Below are 16501 nucleotides of genomic sequence, written 5' to 3' on the forward strand. Positions count from 1 at the left end.
GGTGCGTGGGGACCACGAGGGGCGGCGGGGACGGCCCTGCCCGGGGCAGTGGGACACTGAGACACACGGAGCCCAAACTGCAGCAGTGCTGCCCATCCCTGGAGGTGCCTGAGGCCACGGGAGGGGCTCTGGGTGTCCTGTGCTGGCGGGGGGCACTCAGCCAATGGCGGGGGGGCTGGGGGCCCCTTCCAACCCAACCTGTCTGTGACCTTCAAGGACCCTTCCAACCTGTCTGTGCTCTGTGACCTTCCAGGACCCTTCCAACCCAGCTGTTCTGCCCCTCTCCCAACACGGGTGGCTCTGAGTTCAGAGAGCACAGAGCTGACGGGGCGCTGCTCCCTGTGTGTCTGACGGCACCTCCACCAGCACCGTGTGGCTTTGATGCCTGTAATTGCTTTAACGTTGCCTAAAAACGTGAGTGCTTCCCAATGAGCCACAGGCAGATGTAAAGCCCGGGGGAAGCAGCCGGGAGGGCAGCACGGAGCCCAGCAAGAGGAGCCAGGTGAGCTTAGGAGCGAGGCAGGACGTGGTGCCATGGCAGAGCCCAGAGCCACATGGACACAGCGTTGAAGCACCCAGCTCTTCATGGGGAGCAGCTGTGCTGGGGATACAGGCAGTGCTTGCATTGGAGCCTGCGTTGCTCTGCAGAGCAGCAGAGCTGCAGCTCAGGTACAAGAGACGGTTTGGATGCGCTGAATATTGAGTGGGCTTTTCCCACCCAGAGGAGTGCAAGGACGTGGCACAGGGATGTCGGTGCTGCCTCTGTGCTGTTATCCATGACAACACGTGGGACTCCACGGGAGGAGGATTTCAGCCTGGATTTCAGCTGGAAAGGATTCCTGGGTGTGCAGCACAACTGGTTGCATTGACATAAGCCTGAGCAGCAGCCATAGTGTGCTGGGAACAGGGAAGTCCTAATATTGAGCTCCTTTGTAGCTCTTTGTTTTGCGGCACTGAGCTGGGGCAGGAGCTGCTCTGTGCCTGCACCCAACTGCTGCCTGATTCCAGCTGGAGATTCCAGCTCTTTGGCTCGGAGCTGCCCTGGCTCTTCCCATTTGCTAAGCAGGGGCTGCACAGCTTTGGCAGAGCTCCCTCATGTTCCCCTAACCTCGTTTTTGGGAAGATCTAAATTGCTTCTGCTCAGACTTCTATAGATAGGGCCGGGAGGAGGCACCGAAAGCCCCATTGCAGCCATGGGGTCGTGGGGTGCTGAGCCCTGCTGCCATCACTGTGTCCTTGGGGCGGTGCAGCCCCGGTGCTGCCCTGCGGGACCCCCACTCTGCAGCACAGTGGGGCTGTGCCCCCTCTCCTGCCCTCGGCCCCATTGGCTCAGTGCTCTGCAGTGCAGCACAGCTTCACATCCAGCTCCTCCTGCACAGGAGCTGCTGCCTCATTGATTTGCTGTCCCCTGGATGGCGCTGGGAGGGAGCAGCAAACTCATTGCTCCCCATCGGCCTCCTCCTCCTCCTCCTCCTCCTCCTCCTCCTCCTCTTCCAGCACTGCAGGCTCCGTCCCCCCACCCTCCCCCTGCTGAGGCTGCAGGACCTGGGCCAGGCTGCGCTCCCCTGCCCTGCTCAGAGCTCTCCTGGTCGCTGTGTGTGATGATGGATCTGATGGGGGTCAGTGTGTGGGGCTGGCTGGGAGCTGGGCCTGCAGCCACGGGGCTGCTCTGAGCTGCTCCGTGTTCCTGCTTTGTTCTCCCTTCTCAGTAGCTGCCCGTGCTCTGTTTGCTTTCTGATTGCTGCCAACGTTCAGAATGACCTCAGGATTTCATTTCTGATGCTAACAAGGACCTGCAGCTCATTATTCTCTATGCAAAACAAGATCCTTTTCTGTACGTTTTAGGCTGATCTCCTGCAGCCACCTGGTTGCTCAGCATTTTAAGGTCCCTCCGTGTCCATTTCTCTGAGCAATGCTCTGGAGCTGCTCTGATCCCTCCTTGCAGCTCACTGCAGCTCCCCATTGCAGTGCTGTGCTCTGAGGCTGCTCAGTGAGGGCCGTCCTCCATCCAGCCCCAGCTCAATGCACTCTTTATGCTCCCAAACAGCTGCTGTTCCACATGGAGCCCGGCCTGAGTTTCCTGTTTGCTGCCCTCCTGGCTGCAGGATGCGCTGCTGGCTGCTGCTTTGTGCCGCTGCTGCACATTGGGGTTGTGCCCCTGTTGTTACGTGTCATTAATTGCTAATGGAGAAAGAGTGGATGTTACCCAGCATGAACCAAAGCTGTGAGTTAAGCAATGGGACGAGGTGCACCAGCAGCCCCTGTTGGCAGGGCTCGGTGGGAGCCGCGCTGTGGGGTTGCTCTGTGCAGGATGGGTCTGTTCTCCTGGGGCTGTGGGCTGCACTCAGACCCCTCTGCGCCCACCATGGGGCTGGGGGTCCCTATGGGCTTATTTCAGCAGGGAAATGGTGTGTGGCACCAGGAGGCTGCCCTGGGGGGGGACGTGGCACTGTGAGCTGCCTTTGGGGAGGAAGCTGCACCGCACTGAGGTGTCTGCGGTCCCAGCAGAGCTCCTGGGGCACGGAGGGAACCAGGCAGGAAACCACAGCCTGCCTTGTGAGCTGTGGTTGGTGTTTGTCATTGTGCACATCCCCACATGGTGCCATTGGGCTGCTCCAGGCACTGCCCAGCCCTGCTGTGCTGAATGAGGGGCTGGGGGTCCATCCCTGGCATGGAAAGCCATGTGTTGGTGTTGGCTGTGGTACGAGGTGGCTGCACTGGGGTGCTGAGCTTACTTGTGTTACTTTGCCTTTAAATAGAGAAGTCCTAGGAATTTGCTCACAAGAAAGTAACACTGAGACTAAACAAGGTGGTGGTGACGCACTGAACAGGTTGCCCAAGGAGGCTGTGGATGCCCCATCCCTGCAGGCATTCAAGGCCAGGCTGGATGTGGCTCTGGGCAGCCTGGGCTCCATGTCTGCAGGCGCTGTGGGGCTGCCCAGCTGCCCCAGGAGCTGTGGGCACATCCCTGTCCCTGCTCGTCCCCCGGGGACCTCATGGCCTGGTGGGTCCTGCAGCCGGGATGGGACGGGTGGGACGGGGCACAGGTGGGCACTGCCTTGCTCAGTGCTGACCCTTGTTTATATAGGTGGCTTGAGAGAGAGCTGCTTTAGGGCTGTTAAGAGCTGAGCAGTAAGGGAGGGCTTTGGAAGGCTGTGCTGGCTGCCTTCACAGAGGAAAGCTTAATGAACAAGCCAGAACTTGGCCGGGGAGTGCGGTTACTTTTCTATTCTGGGAGCAGCAGCTCGGGATGCAGAGCGGTGGGAGGCACTGCTGCTTGGTTGTGAGGCTCCAGGAACTGTTGTGCAAAGTAATCGCCAGCTCCTGGCTGCTGTCAGCACGGAGGGGCTGCAGGTGAGAGCTGTGCTGGGGGCTGTGCTGTGCTGGGGGCTGTGCTGGGCTGGGGGCTGTGCTGGGCTGGGGGCTGTGCTGGGTTGCATTGGGTTCAGCTGGGCTACGTGGATAAGCTGATGACTCTGAGCGCTGGGTTACGCTCCGTTGGGTCGAGCTGTGCTGGGACTGGAGCAGCTCGCGGTGTTGGAGCCCAGCGCTGCCCCCCTCCATCATTCTGCTGAGCAGCCCCGCACGCAGCTGTTGCTCGCTCCTCCAACGCATCTTCCACCGCACGAAACGCTTCCAGGCTCTCCATACGCCTCAGTTCTCTGCAGGCTGAGCAGGAGGAGCCGCGGTGCTTTCACCTGCGCGCTGTTCCCGCACCGTCCGTCCCTCGGCTTCACCCCTTCGCTGCTTCCGTTCCCATTTCTCATTTCCTCCTGCCTGTGGATTAGGCTGGAGGGCTGTTGTTGCTGTGGGCGGTGACGGGAGGAGCTCCAGGACCCAACGAGGGCTCTTGGAGCCCCGTTTCCAGGCGGTCCGACGGGCTCCGTGCCCCGCTGTGCCCCTCAAAGACGTTCCGTGGGACGGAGCGGGGTCTGCGGCTGTTCCACGGTGCGACCCTCGCTCAGCGAAACCTCCCGGCGTCCCCGTGCCCGACGTTCCCGGCGGGTTCAGAGCAGCCCCGGCTCCGCCCTTCCCACGTCGGGGCAGCGCTGTGCAGCCGCCATCGGTTCTGTCCGTGCGGCCGTTCCGCGGCCTGTCCCGTTAATTGCAGCCAGATGTTCGCGGTGCCTTCACTCGCTGCTGGCGGAGCCGCCGCTGCCGTCCGCGGTCCCGGCGGCATCATCCCCCCGCGGGGCCTGGGGGGGTCCGCGTCCGGGGGGGACATGGGGGGACGGCGGTCGCGGGCCGTGCCGTGTCCGTGCTGTCGGTGCCGGTACTGAGCGGTGCCGGTGTTGGGGGCCGTCCCGATGCCGCAGCGCCCCCCGCCGTCCGTCCCAGGCAGCAGCTCGGAGCGGAGCGGCAGCGCCCCCCGGTGGCGGCCTCGGTCCGTGCGTGCGGAGCGGCGGGGTGGGCTCTCGGGGGTCCGGGGCGGCCGGTTCCGGCCCGTAGGGCTCCAACAGCCGCCCCCCCCCCCGGGTCCGCTCCGGGCTCGATGCCGGGGCGCGGAGGCCCCTTAAGGGCGCGGCCTCGGCGGGGCGGCCCCGTCCCGTCCCGTCCCGTCCCCCCGGCGCATTGGGGCGGTCCCACCCGCTGCTGGCGAAGCGCCGGAGCGCGGCCCGGGCATGTCGGCGCGGCGTGGGAGCGGGCGGGCGGCGGGCGGCGCGCGGGGGGGCCCTCGGCCATGGGGCAGCCCCGCGGGTGACGATGGCGGAGGGCCGGCGGCGGAGCGGGGCGGCGCGGCGCCCCCCGAGCCCGAGCCCCGTCCCCAGCCCGACCCCCGGCCCGGCCCCGCGTCGCGCCGTCAGCGTGTGCGAGTCGCTGGACCTGCAGGGCGTCCCCGCCGTCCGCGCCGCGCTCGGGGCCGCCCAGCAGCAGCGGCGCCGGCCCAAGAGCTTCTGCGCGCCGGGCGGCGGGGCGGGGGTCGGGCCGGGGGTCGGGGCGCTGCTGGGCTCCGCTCCGCGCAGCCGGGCCGGGCTGCTCGACTTCTTCCGACCGCGGCGCCGCGACGACGGGGAGCGCGGGGCGAACATCGGCGGGGAGCCGCGATCGCGGCCCGGCAGCGTGACGTTCCTGGCCGCCGCCGCCCGCCCGCTGCCCGCCGACAGCCCCGGCTTCCCCCGCGGGGGGTCCCTGTGGGGCAGCCGCCGGTGGAACCCGTTCGGTCGCGGCGGCTCCGGCCCCCGGCGGCACCTGAGCGCGCTCCGAAAGAGCTTCAGCTTCCGCCTGCGCCGGGGCCACGAGCTGCGGCGCTGCGAGTCGGGCGGGCTGCGCCCCGCGAGGCTCCGCACCAAGAGCGAGGGAGACGCGGGGTCCCTGCACGCGTGTCCCAGCAAACGGGACCTGCTGTACCCGGAGCTGGGGCACGACGCGCTGCGCCACGAGCCGGGGCCGCCCGGCGGCATCTGGAAGCTGCTCACCGGCCGCTTCCGACGGCGGGAGCGCGGAGCCGGCACCGGCACCAAGGAGCCCCGCGGCGGCAACGAGCCGGTGCTGCTGGGCGGCGGGGCGCTGAGAGCGCTGGGTGAGTGCGGGACTCAAACGGGACGGGACGGGACGGGACGGGAGCACGTCGGTATCGCGGGGCGATGGAGGGGTGATGGCGGGGCTGCGGCCGTCGGGGGGGGCGCAGCCCGAGGAGCCGCCGTGTGCGGTGGTCGGGGGGGATGGGGCGGTTCGGAGCCGGCGGCGGGGAACCGAAACGCGACCCGCTCTCGGGAGGGCAGAGGAGAGCGGGGGGCATCGCTCCGGGCCGGGGCTGCAGCACACGGGAGCTGAGGGGCGCTGCGGGGGGACACAGCGCTGCCCGGGGCGGTCTGGGGGTCTGGGGGTGCGGTGGGCTCAGCAGGTCGGGCCGGGGGCTGCGATGGGGCGCGATGGGGCACGCGGTGGGTTCGGGAGCTGAAGCTCCGCCGTGTCTCTCCGGGCCGCGCTGCTCCCGGTGCCGGCGCTGCCCGGACCTCGCTCCTCGGCCCCGTTTCCCTGCGCCGTTCCCCATCCCGTTCCCCCGCGCGGCCCCACAGCGGCAGGAGCGGGGCTGGGAGGAGCGCGAGGCGCCCGTGGGCTTTTAAGGCATTGAACGCTGCGGATGGAGCGGGGGGGGCTGCGCTGCGCTCACAGCCCCCGGGAGCTGCGCAGGGCTCCATGCTGCGCTCCCTGCTGTGCTCGCTTTGTGGCGGCGGCTCGGGCCGGTTCCGTGCCCGGCTGCTCTGCAGCACCGCCGTGCTCTGCTGGGCAGCGCGGAGCCGCCCCGCTGCAGCGGGGGGAGCAGCTCATCCCGGGGCTCACGGTGCCTTCCAGGAGCGGGTCCTGGGCTGGCCGTGTGGCCTTGGTGCGCTGCGGGGTGACAGGGCTGCACTGCCTGCATTGCTGCTCCCTGCTTTGCTGCTCCCTGCATTGCTGCTCCCTGCATTGCTGCTCCCTGCTTTGCTGCTCCTTGCTTTAGTGCTCCCTGCATTGCTGCTCCCTGCTTTGCTGCTCCCTGCATTGCTGCTCCCTGCCTTGCTGCTCCCTGCATTGCTGCTCCCTGCTTTGCTGCTCCTTGCTTTAGTGCTCCCTGCCTTGCTGCTCCGTGCATTGCTGCTCCGTGCATTGCTGCTCCCTGCCTTGCTGCTCCCTGCATTGCTGCTCCGTGCATTGCTGCTCCCTGCATTGCTGCTCCCTGCCTTGCTGCTCCCTGCTTTGCTGCTCCCAGCCCTGCACTCCCTGCATGGCAGGAGGTTCCCAGGCAGCAGAGGCCGCACTCATGGCTGCGGAATGTGGGTGTACCCGTGTACCGGTGCTGGGAGGTGCAGCAGGGACCTGTTGCTGCTTGTTGGTGAGTCCCTGCAGGAGCTGCACCCGCAGCCACCGGCCCGACTGCCCCGTTCTCAGGGTGCAGCTGTGGTGCTGCACCGCGTCCATGTCCTGCTGGATGTGTCCCATCCCTGCACCCAGCTCTTTCCATGGGTCCTGCTTTGAGTGCTGTCAGTGGGACGTGGAGCAGCGCAGCGCTGCTCCTTGGGCTGCCTGCACGGCTCAGGGATCCCTGCTGCGTTCTCCTGCTGCTCCTAATGCGTGCTCAGCACTTCAGACCTGGATTGCTGAGCTGTTCTGCCCACCTCAGCCCGAGGAGAGCAGCTCCGCCGCCCCAACATGCCCCCCCGGGGCTGCAGCTGCAGCTGTGGTTATCGGCTCCTTGGAGATGCTGGTGCTGCAGGCAGGGCTCCAGCAGGGCTGCTTCCCCACTCCCAGCCCCAGGAGCATTTTGGTTCCAGCAGAGACCCGTCCAGCACAGCACACCCCATAGGCTGCCTACAGGGAGAACGGTCCCGGTGCCGTCCCACACCTGCACCATGCTTGTTCCCGCTGGTGTGGGGCTCTGGGCTCAGGGAGGGGTGGGCAGGGAATGCAGGGTTTGATGCCTGGGAAGCAGCTTGGAGCTTGTCTGTGTGTGGCACCGAGGAGGCGGCAGGGACTGGGATCTGTGCACCCAGCCAGGGCTTGGAGCTGGGTCTGGGTCAGCCAAGTGCAGCCTGTTGGGCCGGGTGCCCAGAACCAGGGTCAGGGCCGGGAGCTGCGTCCACCTGCAGCCTGGATGACATGGCCTGCAACAACAGGGCAAGCAGGGCTGAGGATTTCCCTGCTCACCTTCCAGGAAGGCTCCACCTCGTCCAGGCTGCCTGGAGGTTGGAGGTGCTGCCCTGCTGGGTGCACGGCCCTGGGGTGGGCAGGGAGGGCTGCTGGGGGACGAGGATGGTGCTGGGATGTTCATGGGAGGTTTGCACAGTGAGCAGTGATAGGAATCGCCTCGTGTCAGCACCTGCCTGGGGTGGTGGTGGGAGCAGAGCTGGGCCGGGCTGAGCCTCCTGCACTGAGCACAGCAGCCGTCGGTGCTTATGAGAGCTGGGAGGTGCAGCTGGCACCGGGGGTCTGTGTGCTTGTGCAGGGGGCTGCAGCTGGGACTTTGCACTGTGCTCTGCTGGGCTGTTTGCTCGGCCCAGCCCGGCTGCAGGGCTGCTGTGAACGTCCTGTGTTCCATGTCCGAGTTGTGCCACGGCAGCTCGGAGATGTGTTGGTTAATTATTACCTGTGGCTGCGGAGGCCACGTGCAGCTGGGGGCAGGTTGGACTTCTGCACCCCAATGCATGGAGCAACCCCTGCTGCTGGGGGGGGATGGCAGGGAATGGCGCAGTGTGAGCCCTGAGCTCTGCAGGTCGGGATCACAGGGAGTGTCTGTGCTCCTGAAACTCGTCTCAGAAGGGTGGAGCAGGAGGGAGATTGATGTGGTTTTAGGAAAGGGCACAAGGGAGTGCACTAAACAGAGCAGAGGCGGAGCAGGAGGGTGCGGGCTGCTGGGGCTGCAGGCACGTGGTGTGAGTGCTGGGGGTGATGGCGGGGTGCAGAGCTCACCCCATGGGGGCTGGTGGGCATGAGCAGGGTGTGGGCTGGATCTCAGCACAGTGAGGGATGGATCCCAGCACAGTGAGGGATGGATCTCAGCATGGCGTGTTAAAAACCTGCTGCTAATGAACTCGGGGAGCTGGTTCTGATGAGGAGTTTGCTGCCTGTCTGAGCAGCCCCCCCCCCCCAGCTCTCTGTGCCTCTATTGCACGGCAGCCAGCCCAGCACATCTCACCTATGGACCATTCACAGCCCCTGCAGAACCTCACGATGTTCAGCAGTTTTGCTGCAGTTTAAGGCAGCTCTGTGTGTAGTGGAGCAGTGCAGGGCGTGCTTCCCTTGTCTGTATGGGATGGAGGGCATGTGTTGAAGGTGTTGGTGCTGCTCCATCTGCTGTGGTTATCCCATGGGGAGCACAGCAGGGTGGAGGCCATGGACTGATGGGCTGGTGGGGCTCTGCTGTGTGCAGCTGGCACTGCCCTGTTGTGCCACCCATCCAAGAAGGCAGCTTGCAGCACAATGTCCAGTTCCCTATGTGCAATGCACACTGTGCACTCATGGGGCTGTTGTGCTGCCCCAGGGCCAGGCAGGAGGGTGGGAGCGTGGCACGGGGTGAGTGGGGCTCCTGTGCTGATCCGGTCTGATCTCTGTCTGCAGATTCCTTTGTGAACAGCCAGGAATGGACCCTGAGCCGCTCGGTGCCTGAGCTGAAGGTGGTGAGTATCCGCACTCCCCATGAACCCACACAGCCCCGTGTTCTCCTGAGTGCACACAGGGGCTGCAGCCCAGTGCAGTGCGGAGGGGCTGGGGCTGCTGCTGTGCTGGGGGTGTACCCAGGTCCCCCTGTCACCAGTGCTGGGGGACGGGTGGTGGCTGCTTGGGCTGAGCTGGCTGATGGGCACCAGAACACAGAGCAGTGCCTGGGGCCGGGGGGGCACAGGATGGCTGTGTGTGGGGCTGGGGGGGCACAGGATGGCTGTGTGTGGGTCTGAGGGGGCACAGGATGGCTGTGTGTGGGTCTGAGGGGGCACAGGATGGCTGTGTGTGGGTCTGAGGGGGCACAGGATGGCTGTGTGTGGGTCTGAGGGGGCACAGGATGGCTGTGTGTGGGGCTGGGGGGGCACAGGATGGCTGTGTGTGGGGCTGGGGGGGCACAGGATGGCTGTGTGTGGGGCTGGGGGGGCACAGGATGGCTGTGTGTGGGGTCAGGGTCACCACATGCCCCCAGCTGTTCCCAGGACCTCAGCAGTCTGTCCAGCACTTCCCCCTTCTCGTGCTCCATAGCAGCTCTCAGTGTGACCCCCTTTGGGAGCTGCTGCCATGGCTCCTTTCAGCCCTTCTCATATGAGTGTTTTTCAGTCTCAGCCTGAAAGGCAACGAGTGTTTTGGCAGCACACACACACAGTGCTGCCCAGTTAGGTATGAATGGAAGCAAACTTTAACTATTCACTTGTTGGCTTCCCATGTACAATTGGTGTCTGTCCAAGAGCAGCCCTGCAGCCATTGGTGGTGCTGCTTCCTGGCGTGTGAACAATGTGCAGAGCTGCAGGCAAAACAAACCTGAAGCCTTCGGCTCCCCCCGAGGCAGAGCGGCCTTTTGCCTTGTTCTCCATCAGCTCCATCACCATCACCTCCATCACCAGACCTCGGCCCAGCTCTGCCCTCGTTATTCTGTTCCAAGAGCTCCAGTGCTTATAGGCTGGGATGTGTGTGCTGGGAGATGAGCTCCCTTCCATTGCACAGTGGGGATGGGGTGGCAGGGGCTGGGCACTGGGGTAACCTGTGGTGTGCAGAATGGTGCTGACACGTATCTCTGTGCCAGGGCATCGTGGGGAACCTGTCCAGCGGCAAGTCGGCCCTGGTGCACCGCTACCTGACCGGCACCTACGTGCAGGAGGAGTCTCCAGAGGGTGAGTGAGGGTCAACTCCTGCAGTGCTCAGGCCTTCACTCCCCATGGCCCCAGAGGCAGCCCCCATCTCTCCCTTTGCCCCCATCTCTCCCTTTGCCCCCATCTCTCCCTTTGCCCCCATCTCTCCCTTTGCCCCCATCTCTCCCTTTGCCCCCATCTCTCCCTTTGCCCCCATCTCTCCCTTCATTGCCCCTCTGCTGTCTCAGGACCCCGCCGTGTGCTCTGCCCTTCTCACCGCTGTGCTCTCACCCCCAGGTGGCCGATTCAAGAAGGAGATCGTGGTGGATGGTCAGAGTTACCTGCTGCTGATTCGCGATGAAGGCGGCCCCCCCGAGCTGCAGGTAGGAGGTTTGCACTGCTGTGCCGGGGGGGCGCGTCCCAGGGAGCCCATAGGGGGCAGTGAATGACTGCAGGGCTGCTGTGTGCAGCTGCTGCCTGTGGGCGTCGTGGGGCTGCGTGGTGGTGGTGGGAGGTGGTCAGTGGTGGTCAGTGGTGGTCAGTGGTGGTGGTGGGTGGTGGTCAGTGGTGGTCAGTGGTGGTGGGAGGTGGTCAGTGGTGGTCAGTGGTGGTCAGTGGTGGTGGTGGTGGTCGGTGACTGTTGCTGTCTCTCCTGCCCTCAGTTCGCTGCCTGGGTTGATGCCGTGGTGTTTGTCTTCAGCCTGGAGGACGAGATCAGCTTCCAGACAGTGTACAACTACTACCTGCGGCTGTGCAGCTATCGGAACACGGCAGAGGTGCCCATGGTGCTGGTGGGCACACAGGGTGAGTGTGGGCAGCTGGGGGGTGCCGGGGGCTCTCCCTGCCCATGGCTGTAAGCTGCATCGAGGCAGTTACTGGGAGACCCCAGGGTTGGGGGCCCTGGAGGAGCTCCATAATTCCTCCTCAGACCCTCCCAGCTTCCCTGCACGGAGCTGCTTCACTTCCCCAAACTGTTTCCTCCTGCTGCTGCCTTCCCAGCTCCTGCCTGCACTGGCTGAGCATGGGGCCGATGCCTGAGGGTTTGATGCTGCTGCTCTGCTGTCTGTGCTGCTGGGGCGAGTTGCAGCAGGAAGGTTGGAGGGGTGGCAGGGAGATGCCAGCTCCCACGGCTGAGCAGTGCTGTGCTGGGCTGTGGGGCACTGCCACCCCCGAGTGCTGCCAGCCCAGCGTGGGTGTGGGGAGGAGCAGCATATGCAGAGCCGCCCTCCTCCTCCTGCCTGGGCAGGGCTGGGGCCCTGGGGTTGGATCCATCCTCCCCTTCCTGTTGGAGCAGCTCAGGTTCTGACAGCCAAACCACAGCGCCCGGGGAGCAGGGAGGGGGAAACAGGGGCAGGAAGGGGAGCAGGGAAGGAATCGCTGCAGGTGTCTGAGCTCTGCATTTCCTCCTATGTGTAGGCACGGGGTGGGGGCAGGATGACAGCACAGAGCAAGAGCAGGGGACGGGCATGGAGGAAAAAAGCCCGGGCTGGACCTGGCACCCGAGCAGAGCCAGCAGTTTGCCACCAAGAGCTTGTGGGGCTGGGAACGGGCAGCGCCAGCAGGAGGACTCCATTGGTGTGCTCTGTGCTGGAATCCGGGGCAGGTTGTTTGAAATCTGATGTGGAAAGACTGGAATTGGTTTGGGACTGAGGGGTCTTGGTGTGGTGCTGGGCTGGGTGGTGCAAACAACCTCTTGTTGCTGCTGTCACCTGCGAGCACATCCTGCAGAGCCTCTGTCCACATGAACTGAGCATCGTTTCTTCCCTTTGGGTCTTTAATCTGTTGAGTGCGGCCCTAAGAGCTGAAATGGTGACAAATGCTCTCAGCTCTGCCAGCCAGGCAGGCTCCCAGATGGTGGTTCCAGCTGCCGTGGCACACAGTCATCACTTCCAGCCCCTGTACACACCATCATCCCCGTGCAGATGGGGCTGTGCTCACAACCAGGACTGCAATACTTACACCTTTGCCCCCAGCTCTGCTGTCTCTGCACAGCCTCCTGTCTGTGATGCTGGGTGTTATTGGAGCCCCGTCCTGTTCCACACACACAGGCAGCCTCATTCCCAGCCTCACCTCCCACTCCTTGCTGCCATTCTCAGAAGTGCAATGTCTGGGTGGTTGGGAGAGCAGAGGAAGGTTCCACCGAAAGCATTCTGCAGATGTGGGGCTGTGTTGCCCCTTTATTGGCGGGGCAGGATGTGCTGTGCAGGCCAGTATCGGTGTGAAGGAGCAGGAGGTGCCCGTGGGCTGTGGGTGTGAAGGACACAGATGCTGCTCCTCACGGCTCTGCCTTGCTTTGCAGATGCCATCAGTGCCACCAACCCCCGCGTCATCGACGACTCCCGGGCACGGAAGCTCTCCAACGACCTGAAGCGCTGCACGTACTACGAGACCTGTGCCACCTACGGGCTGAACGTGGAGAGGGTCTTCCAGGACGGTAACTGCAGCGGGTGGAGGTGTCGGGGCAGCGCTGTCCCAGAGCGTGGGGTTACCATGTACTGAGCACAGCTGTCAGCTGGGGGGCTGCAGTGACGGCTGTCAGGCACATCCACACGGGGTGCAGTTACTCGCTGTGCACAGACCGGGTGCTGTGAGTGGGCAGGAAGGCCAGGGGGACTCGGGTGTGTTGCAAAGAGTGTGGCCAGCAGGGCCAGGGAGCGTCCCCTCCATCAGGGCAGAGAGGTTGTTCCTTGTGGGAACAGCATGTGCAAAGGTGTTGCTGCCCTTGGGTCTGCATGGAGGGGATGCTGTAGGTGGAGGAAGGAACCTACAGTGCCAGTTGGCTCGTATAGACTGTGTCCTGTGATGAGGCTGCGTGCTGCTGTCGTACAAACCTTGGGCTGCTGCTCACTGCAGTGCACTGCACTCAGCCACCATCTGCTTCATTTATGGCTGGGGTGGCTGGGAGGGGGGGGCTGTCAGTGCTGGGGGCTCCCAGAAGGCTGAGGATGCTGGAGGGTGGCAGCTGGAGATGGTGCAAGCAAAGCGGTGCTGGTTGGTGGTACCGCATGGGAATGAGGACTGAGGGCAGACTCAGCACAAGGGGAACTTCTCCAGGGGATGTGGTCGTGTCCCTGGGGCACAGAGTGGGGAGGAACGACAGTGGGAGGAGCTCAACCTCTTCATAAACAAAGACCGAGGAGTAACTTGGTCACAATACCTTAATACCTGCATGGGGAGAAAGCCTCAGATAATGAGCAGCTGGCGGCCAGCAGAGAACTGATGGGACAGGGGGATATTAAACTAAAAGAGGAGATTTGGGTCAGATGGTGGAGGGAAATTCCTCACCCAGACCTGGCACTGCTGCCCAGAGCCGCTGCAGTGCCCCATTCTGGAGGTACCCAATGCCATGGAGGGGCCCTGGGCAGCCCACAGCAGGTGTGGGGCTGTGGGGGCTGTGAAGTTCCTCCCATGGTTTATATTCTATGGTTTAGTGAGCATTAAGATCCGCAGTAGAGAAAGGAAGATCTGCAACCTGTGGGTGCTGCTCTCCTTGCTAGGTTTGCTCACACCTGTGCTGCGTGGTGCACGCACTGACATTGTTCCAGCTGCAGGTTCAGTTCCAGGTGCACACTCTGTGCTACCGTTTGCAGTGTGCAGTATACAGTTTGCAATGTGCAGTATACAGTGTGCAGTATACAGTGTGCAGTGTGCAGTATACAGTGTGCAGTGTGCAGTGTGCAGTGCTGGTCCCTTTGGCAGCACGCTGGTGCTGTGCTGGTCGTGGTGTGACCACAGGTGGTGCCCAGCTGAAGGCTGAGGCCAGTGCTTCCTCCCCACGGCTCTGTCTCAGCAGGAGCCCCTCGTGCTGTGCTGCTGTGCATGGGGAGGCTTTGGGGGGGTCCCAGCTGCAGCATCAGAGCTGCAGCAGTGGCAGCTGTGGGTGCTGGGAGGTGGGCAGTGCTGAGCCCTGTGTCCTGCCAGGAGCTCCAGCAGGGTGGGAGCATCGCCTGCCTGTTGCTTGGCTTTGGAGGCGCAGGGTTAAGGAGCTTTGCTGTGAATGCAGAGATCTCAGGGAGCTGAGGGGACGCCAGGACAGCAGCGAGGGGTTGTCAGCAAGGAGCTGCCTCAGCTCAGGGAGTTCCACGCTCACGTAAGGAAGAACTGTTTCACCATTGGAATGACAGAGCCCTTGAACAGCCACGGGCTGCCCACAGGGGTGGGGGTCTCCTTCTCTGCAGACATTCAGGACTGTCCCAGGTACCTTCCTGTGCCACGTGCTGCAGGGAACCTGCTTTGGGGGGTTGGACTCCAGGATCCCTGTAGGCCCCTGCCAACCCCGCTGCTCTGTGCTGGAGCAAAGGTTGGAGGCAGATGGTGAGGAGCCCTTTGGCAGCCATTGCACCAGTGGTGATCCGGATCGCTGACCCTGGAGGCACACAGGGAGGCCAGCAGCCACGCTGCACCCAGCTGCCTTCCCTGCTTTAAAGCTCCATGTGAGGTGCTCAGAGGCCGCCCAGGCCTGCAGCACCACGTGTGACACTTGGCCAGTAGCAGCACCAGACCTGGATGGAGGTTCTGCACCGGGGTGGGTGCGTTGGTTGCACATCTGAGAGCTCCACGTAGCGAGGAGGGAAACCTTGGTGAGCAAATGGCCCCAGGCACAGCTGGGAGGGAGCAGAGGTCAACTGTGAAGAACTAAGACCTGCTGATGTTGGAGAAGCAGCTCTGCCCAGCAAACAGCAACATGAAAACCACCTGGAGATGCCCCCTGGTGGGACAAGTGAGATTCGAGCACTGATTGATCTGTGAATGTATTCATGTATCACAGCAACGTGGGACTGAAATACTTGGTCAATGCTCCGTATTGCAGCACCAATGGGACAAGAAAACTCGCTGCTTGTGAGCTGCAGCAGCCAGAGCTGGCCGTGATGTGGGGCAGACATAACACAGGGCTGTGTCACAGCCTTTGGGGTCCTGCGTGGGTTCCCCTCTCCATCACTCGCCTCCTGTTTCCCCTCCCTGGAGGCCTCACGCTGTGCTGAATGAAAAGCCTCTGTTTACTTGGAGCGGGTGGGAATCTGCTGCTGCACCTGCAGTTTCTGCCACTTTGATCCTCAGGGATTCTCCAGCTCAGTGTTGGTTGTGCCGGGGGGTCAGGCTGGATATTAAGGACAGTTTCTTCTCCAAAGCGTGGTCGGGTGCTGGCACAGCTGCACAGGGGTGGGGGGCACCAACCGGGAGGAGCTGTGGAGCTGTGGTGCTGGGGGATGTGGTTGGTGGGCACATCTTGGGGGTCTCCAAGTCTTCTCCAATCTGAATGGTGCTGTGCGAGGTGTGTTGGTCAGGAGCTGTGATGTGCCCAGCAGTTCCTGGCTGTGATGGTGGTGATGGCTGCTCTGGGTGCTCTGCTGGAACCCTCTGTTAGTCCGGGGCAGTTTGAGCCCCAGGTGTTGATATCCAGCAGGGGGAGGGTTTGGGTCTCGCTGAAGTGCTGCAGGGATTTGTTGGGGGGTGAATTGGCTTTCAGGTCTCTGACCTTGTCCCTTTCTCTGCTCTTGCAGTGGCTCAGAAGGTGGTGGCTCTGAGGAAGAAGCAGCAGCTCTCCATCGGTCCCTGCAAGTCCCTGCCCAACTCACCCAGCCATTCGTCTGTCTCCGCAGCCTCCATCCCTTCTGTTCACATCAACCAGGTGGGAAACGGGAACGGGAAGGCAGGAACCCCCCGTGCTCCTCCCCACCCCTCCCTCACTGCAGTGAGCAGCCCATTCAGCCTCGGTCTGCGCTCACACCACAGCTCTGAAGTGGCTGCTGGAAGGGCAGAGCAGCTGAGCGTCAGCCCACAGCCCAGAGCAGCTCTTTGCTTACACTGCTGTCAGGCTCCACAAGAGCCATTGGTTGTGGTTTACGTCTGCAGAGGTGGTGTGGTGCTCCTGGAGCAGGTGCTGCAGAGCTGTGAGCAGCGTGCAGGGGGCTCCAGGCAGAGCAGGGGGGCTGTGATGCAGCCAGGAGTGCTCCTGGCCCTGCTGCCCTGGCACCAGGAGGCTGCTGGCCTGTGTGCATCCAGGTGGGCTCCGTCAGCACGTCTCTGGAATGCTGGGGTAGTGCAGAGAAGGGAGTGCTGCTGTTCTCAGGCACAGCATCAGCCCTGCAGGAGCTGCCGTGGTGTCTGTGCTGGGTGATGGAGCTTCTCCCAGAAGGGCAGGTCAGGGAGCAGAGCAGGCTGGCACAGCAGGGGGTGCTGCAGGAGGCCCTTGGCAGCCTGCTTGCTGCAGTGGGGCTTTGCTGCAATTCCTAATGCACGTGCAAGTGCTGAGC

At 63.5% G+C, this 16501-nt stretch overlaps 1 protein-coding gene across 10 annotated transcripts in view; it reads left to right on the forward strand.

Moving 5' to 3' along the window:
- AGAP3 (ArfGAP with GTPase domain, ankyrin repeat and PH domain 3) overlaps nucleotides 1-16501 on the forward strand; it is a 68789-nt gene that overhangs the window by 8287 nt on the left and 44001 nt on the right. For 6 of the 10 annotated variants that reach the window (XM_032442757.2, XM_085540747.1, XM_085540748.1 and 3 more), the window contains exons 1-7: nucleotides 4254-5521; nucleotides 9037-9095; nucleotides 10202-10289; nucleotides 10545-10630; nucleotides 10910-11051; nucleotides 12547-12681; nucleotides 15749-15876. In XM_032442757.2, the coding sequence (XP_032298648.2) occupies nucleotides 4705-5521; nucleotides 9037-9095; nucleotides 10202-10289; nucleotides 10545-10630; nucleotides 10910-11051; nucleotides 12547-12681; nucleotides 15749-15876 (1455 nt within the window). In that variant the 5' untranslated portion in view covers nucleotides 4254-4704. Of the gene's footprint in view, nucleotides 1-3254; nucleotides 3355-4253; nucleotides 5522-6738; nucleotides 6815-9036; nucleotides 9096-10201; nucleotides 10290-10544; nucleotides 10631-10909; nucleotides 11052-12546; nucleotides 12682-15748; nucleotides 15877-16501 lie in introns of those variants that run through there. The other 4 variants (XM_015852790.3, XM_032442758.2, XM_085540752.1 and 1 more) reach the window with 3 other exon arrangements.

This window comes from Coturnix japonica, chromosome 2, assembly GCF_054131305.1.
Source record: "Coturnix japonica strain WE chromosome 2, WE-NBRP24, whole genome shotgun sequence".
Taxonomy (NCBI): Eukaryota; Metazoa; Chordata; class Aves; order Galliformes; family Phasianidae; genus Coturnix; species Coturnix japonica.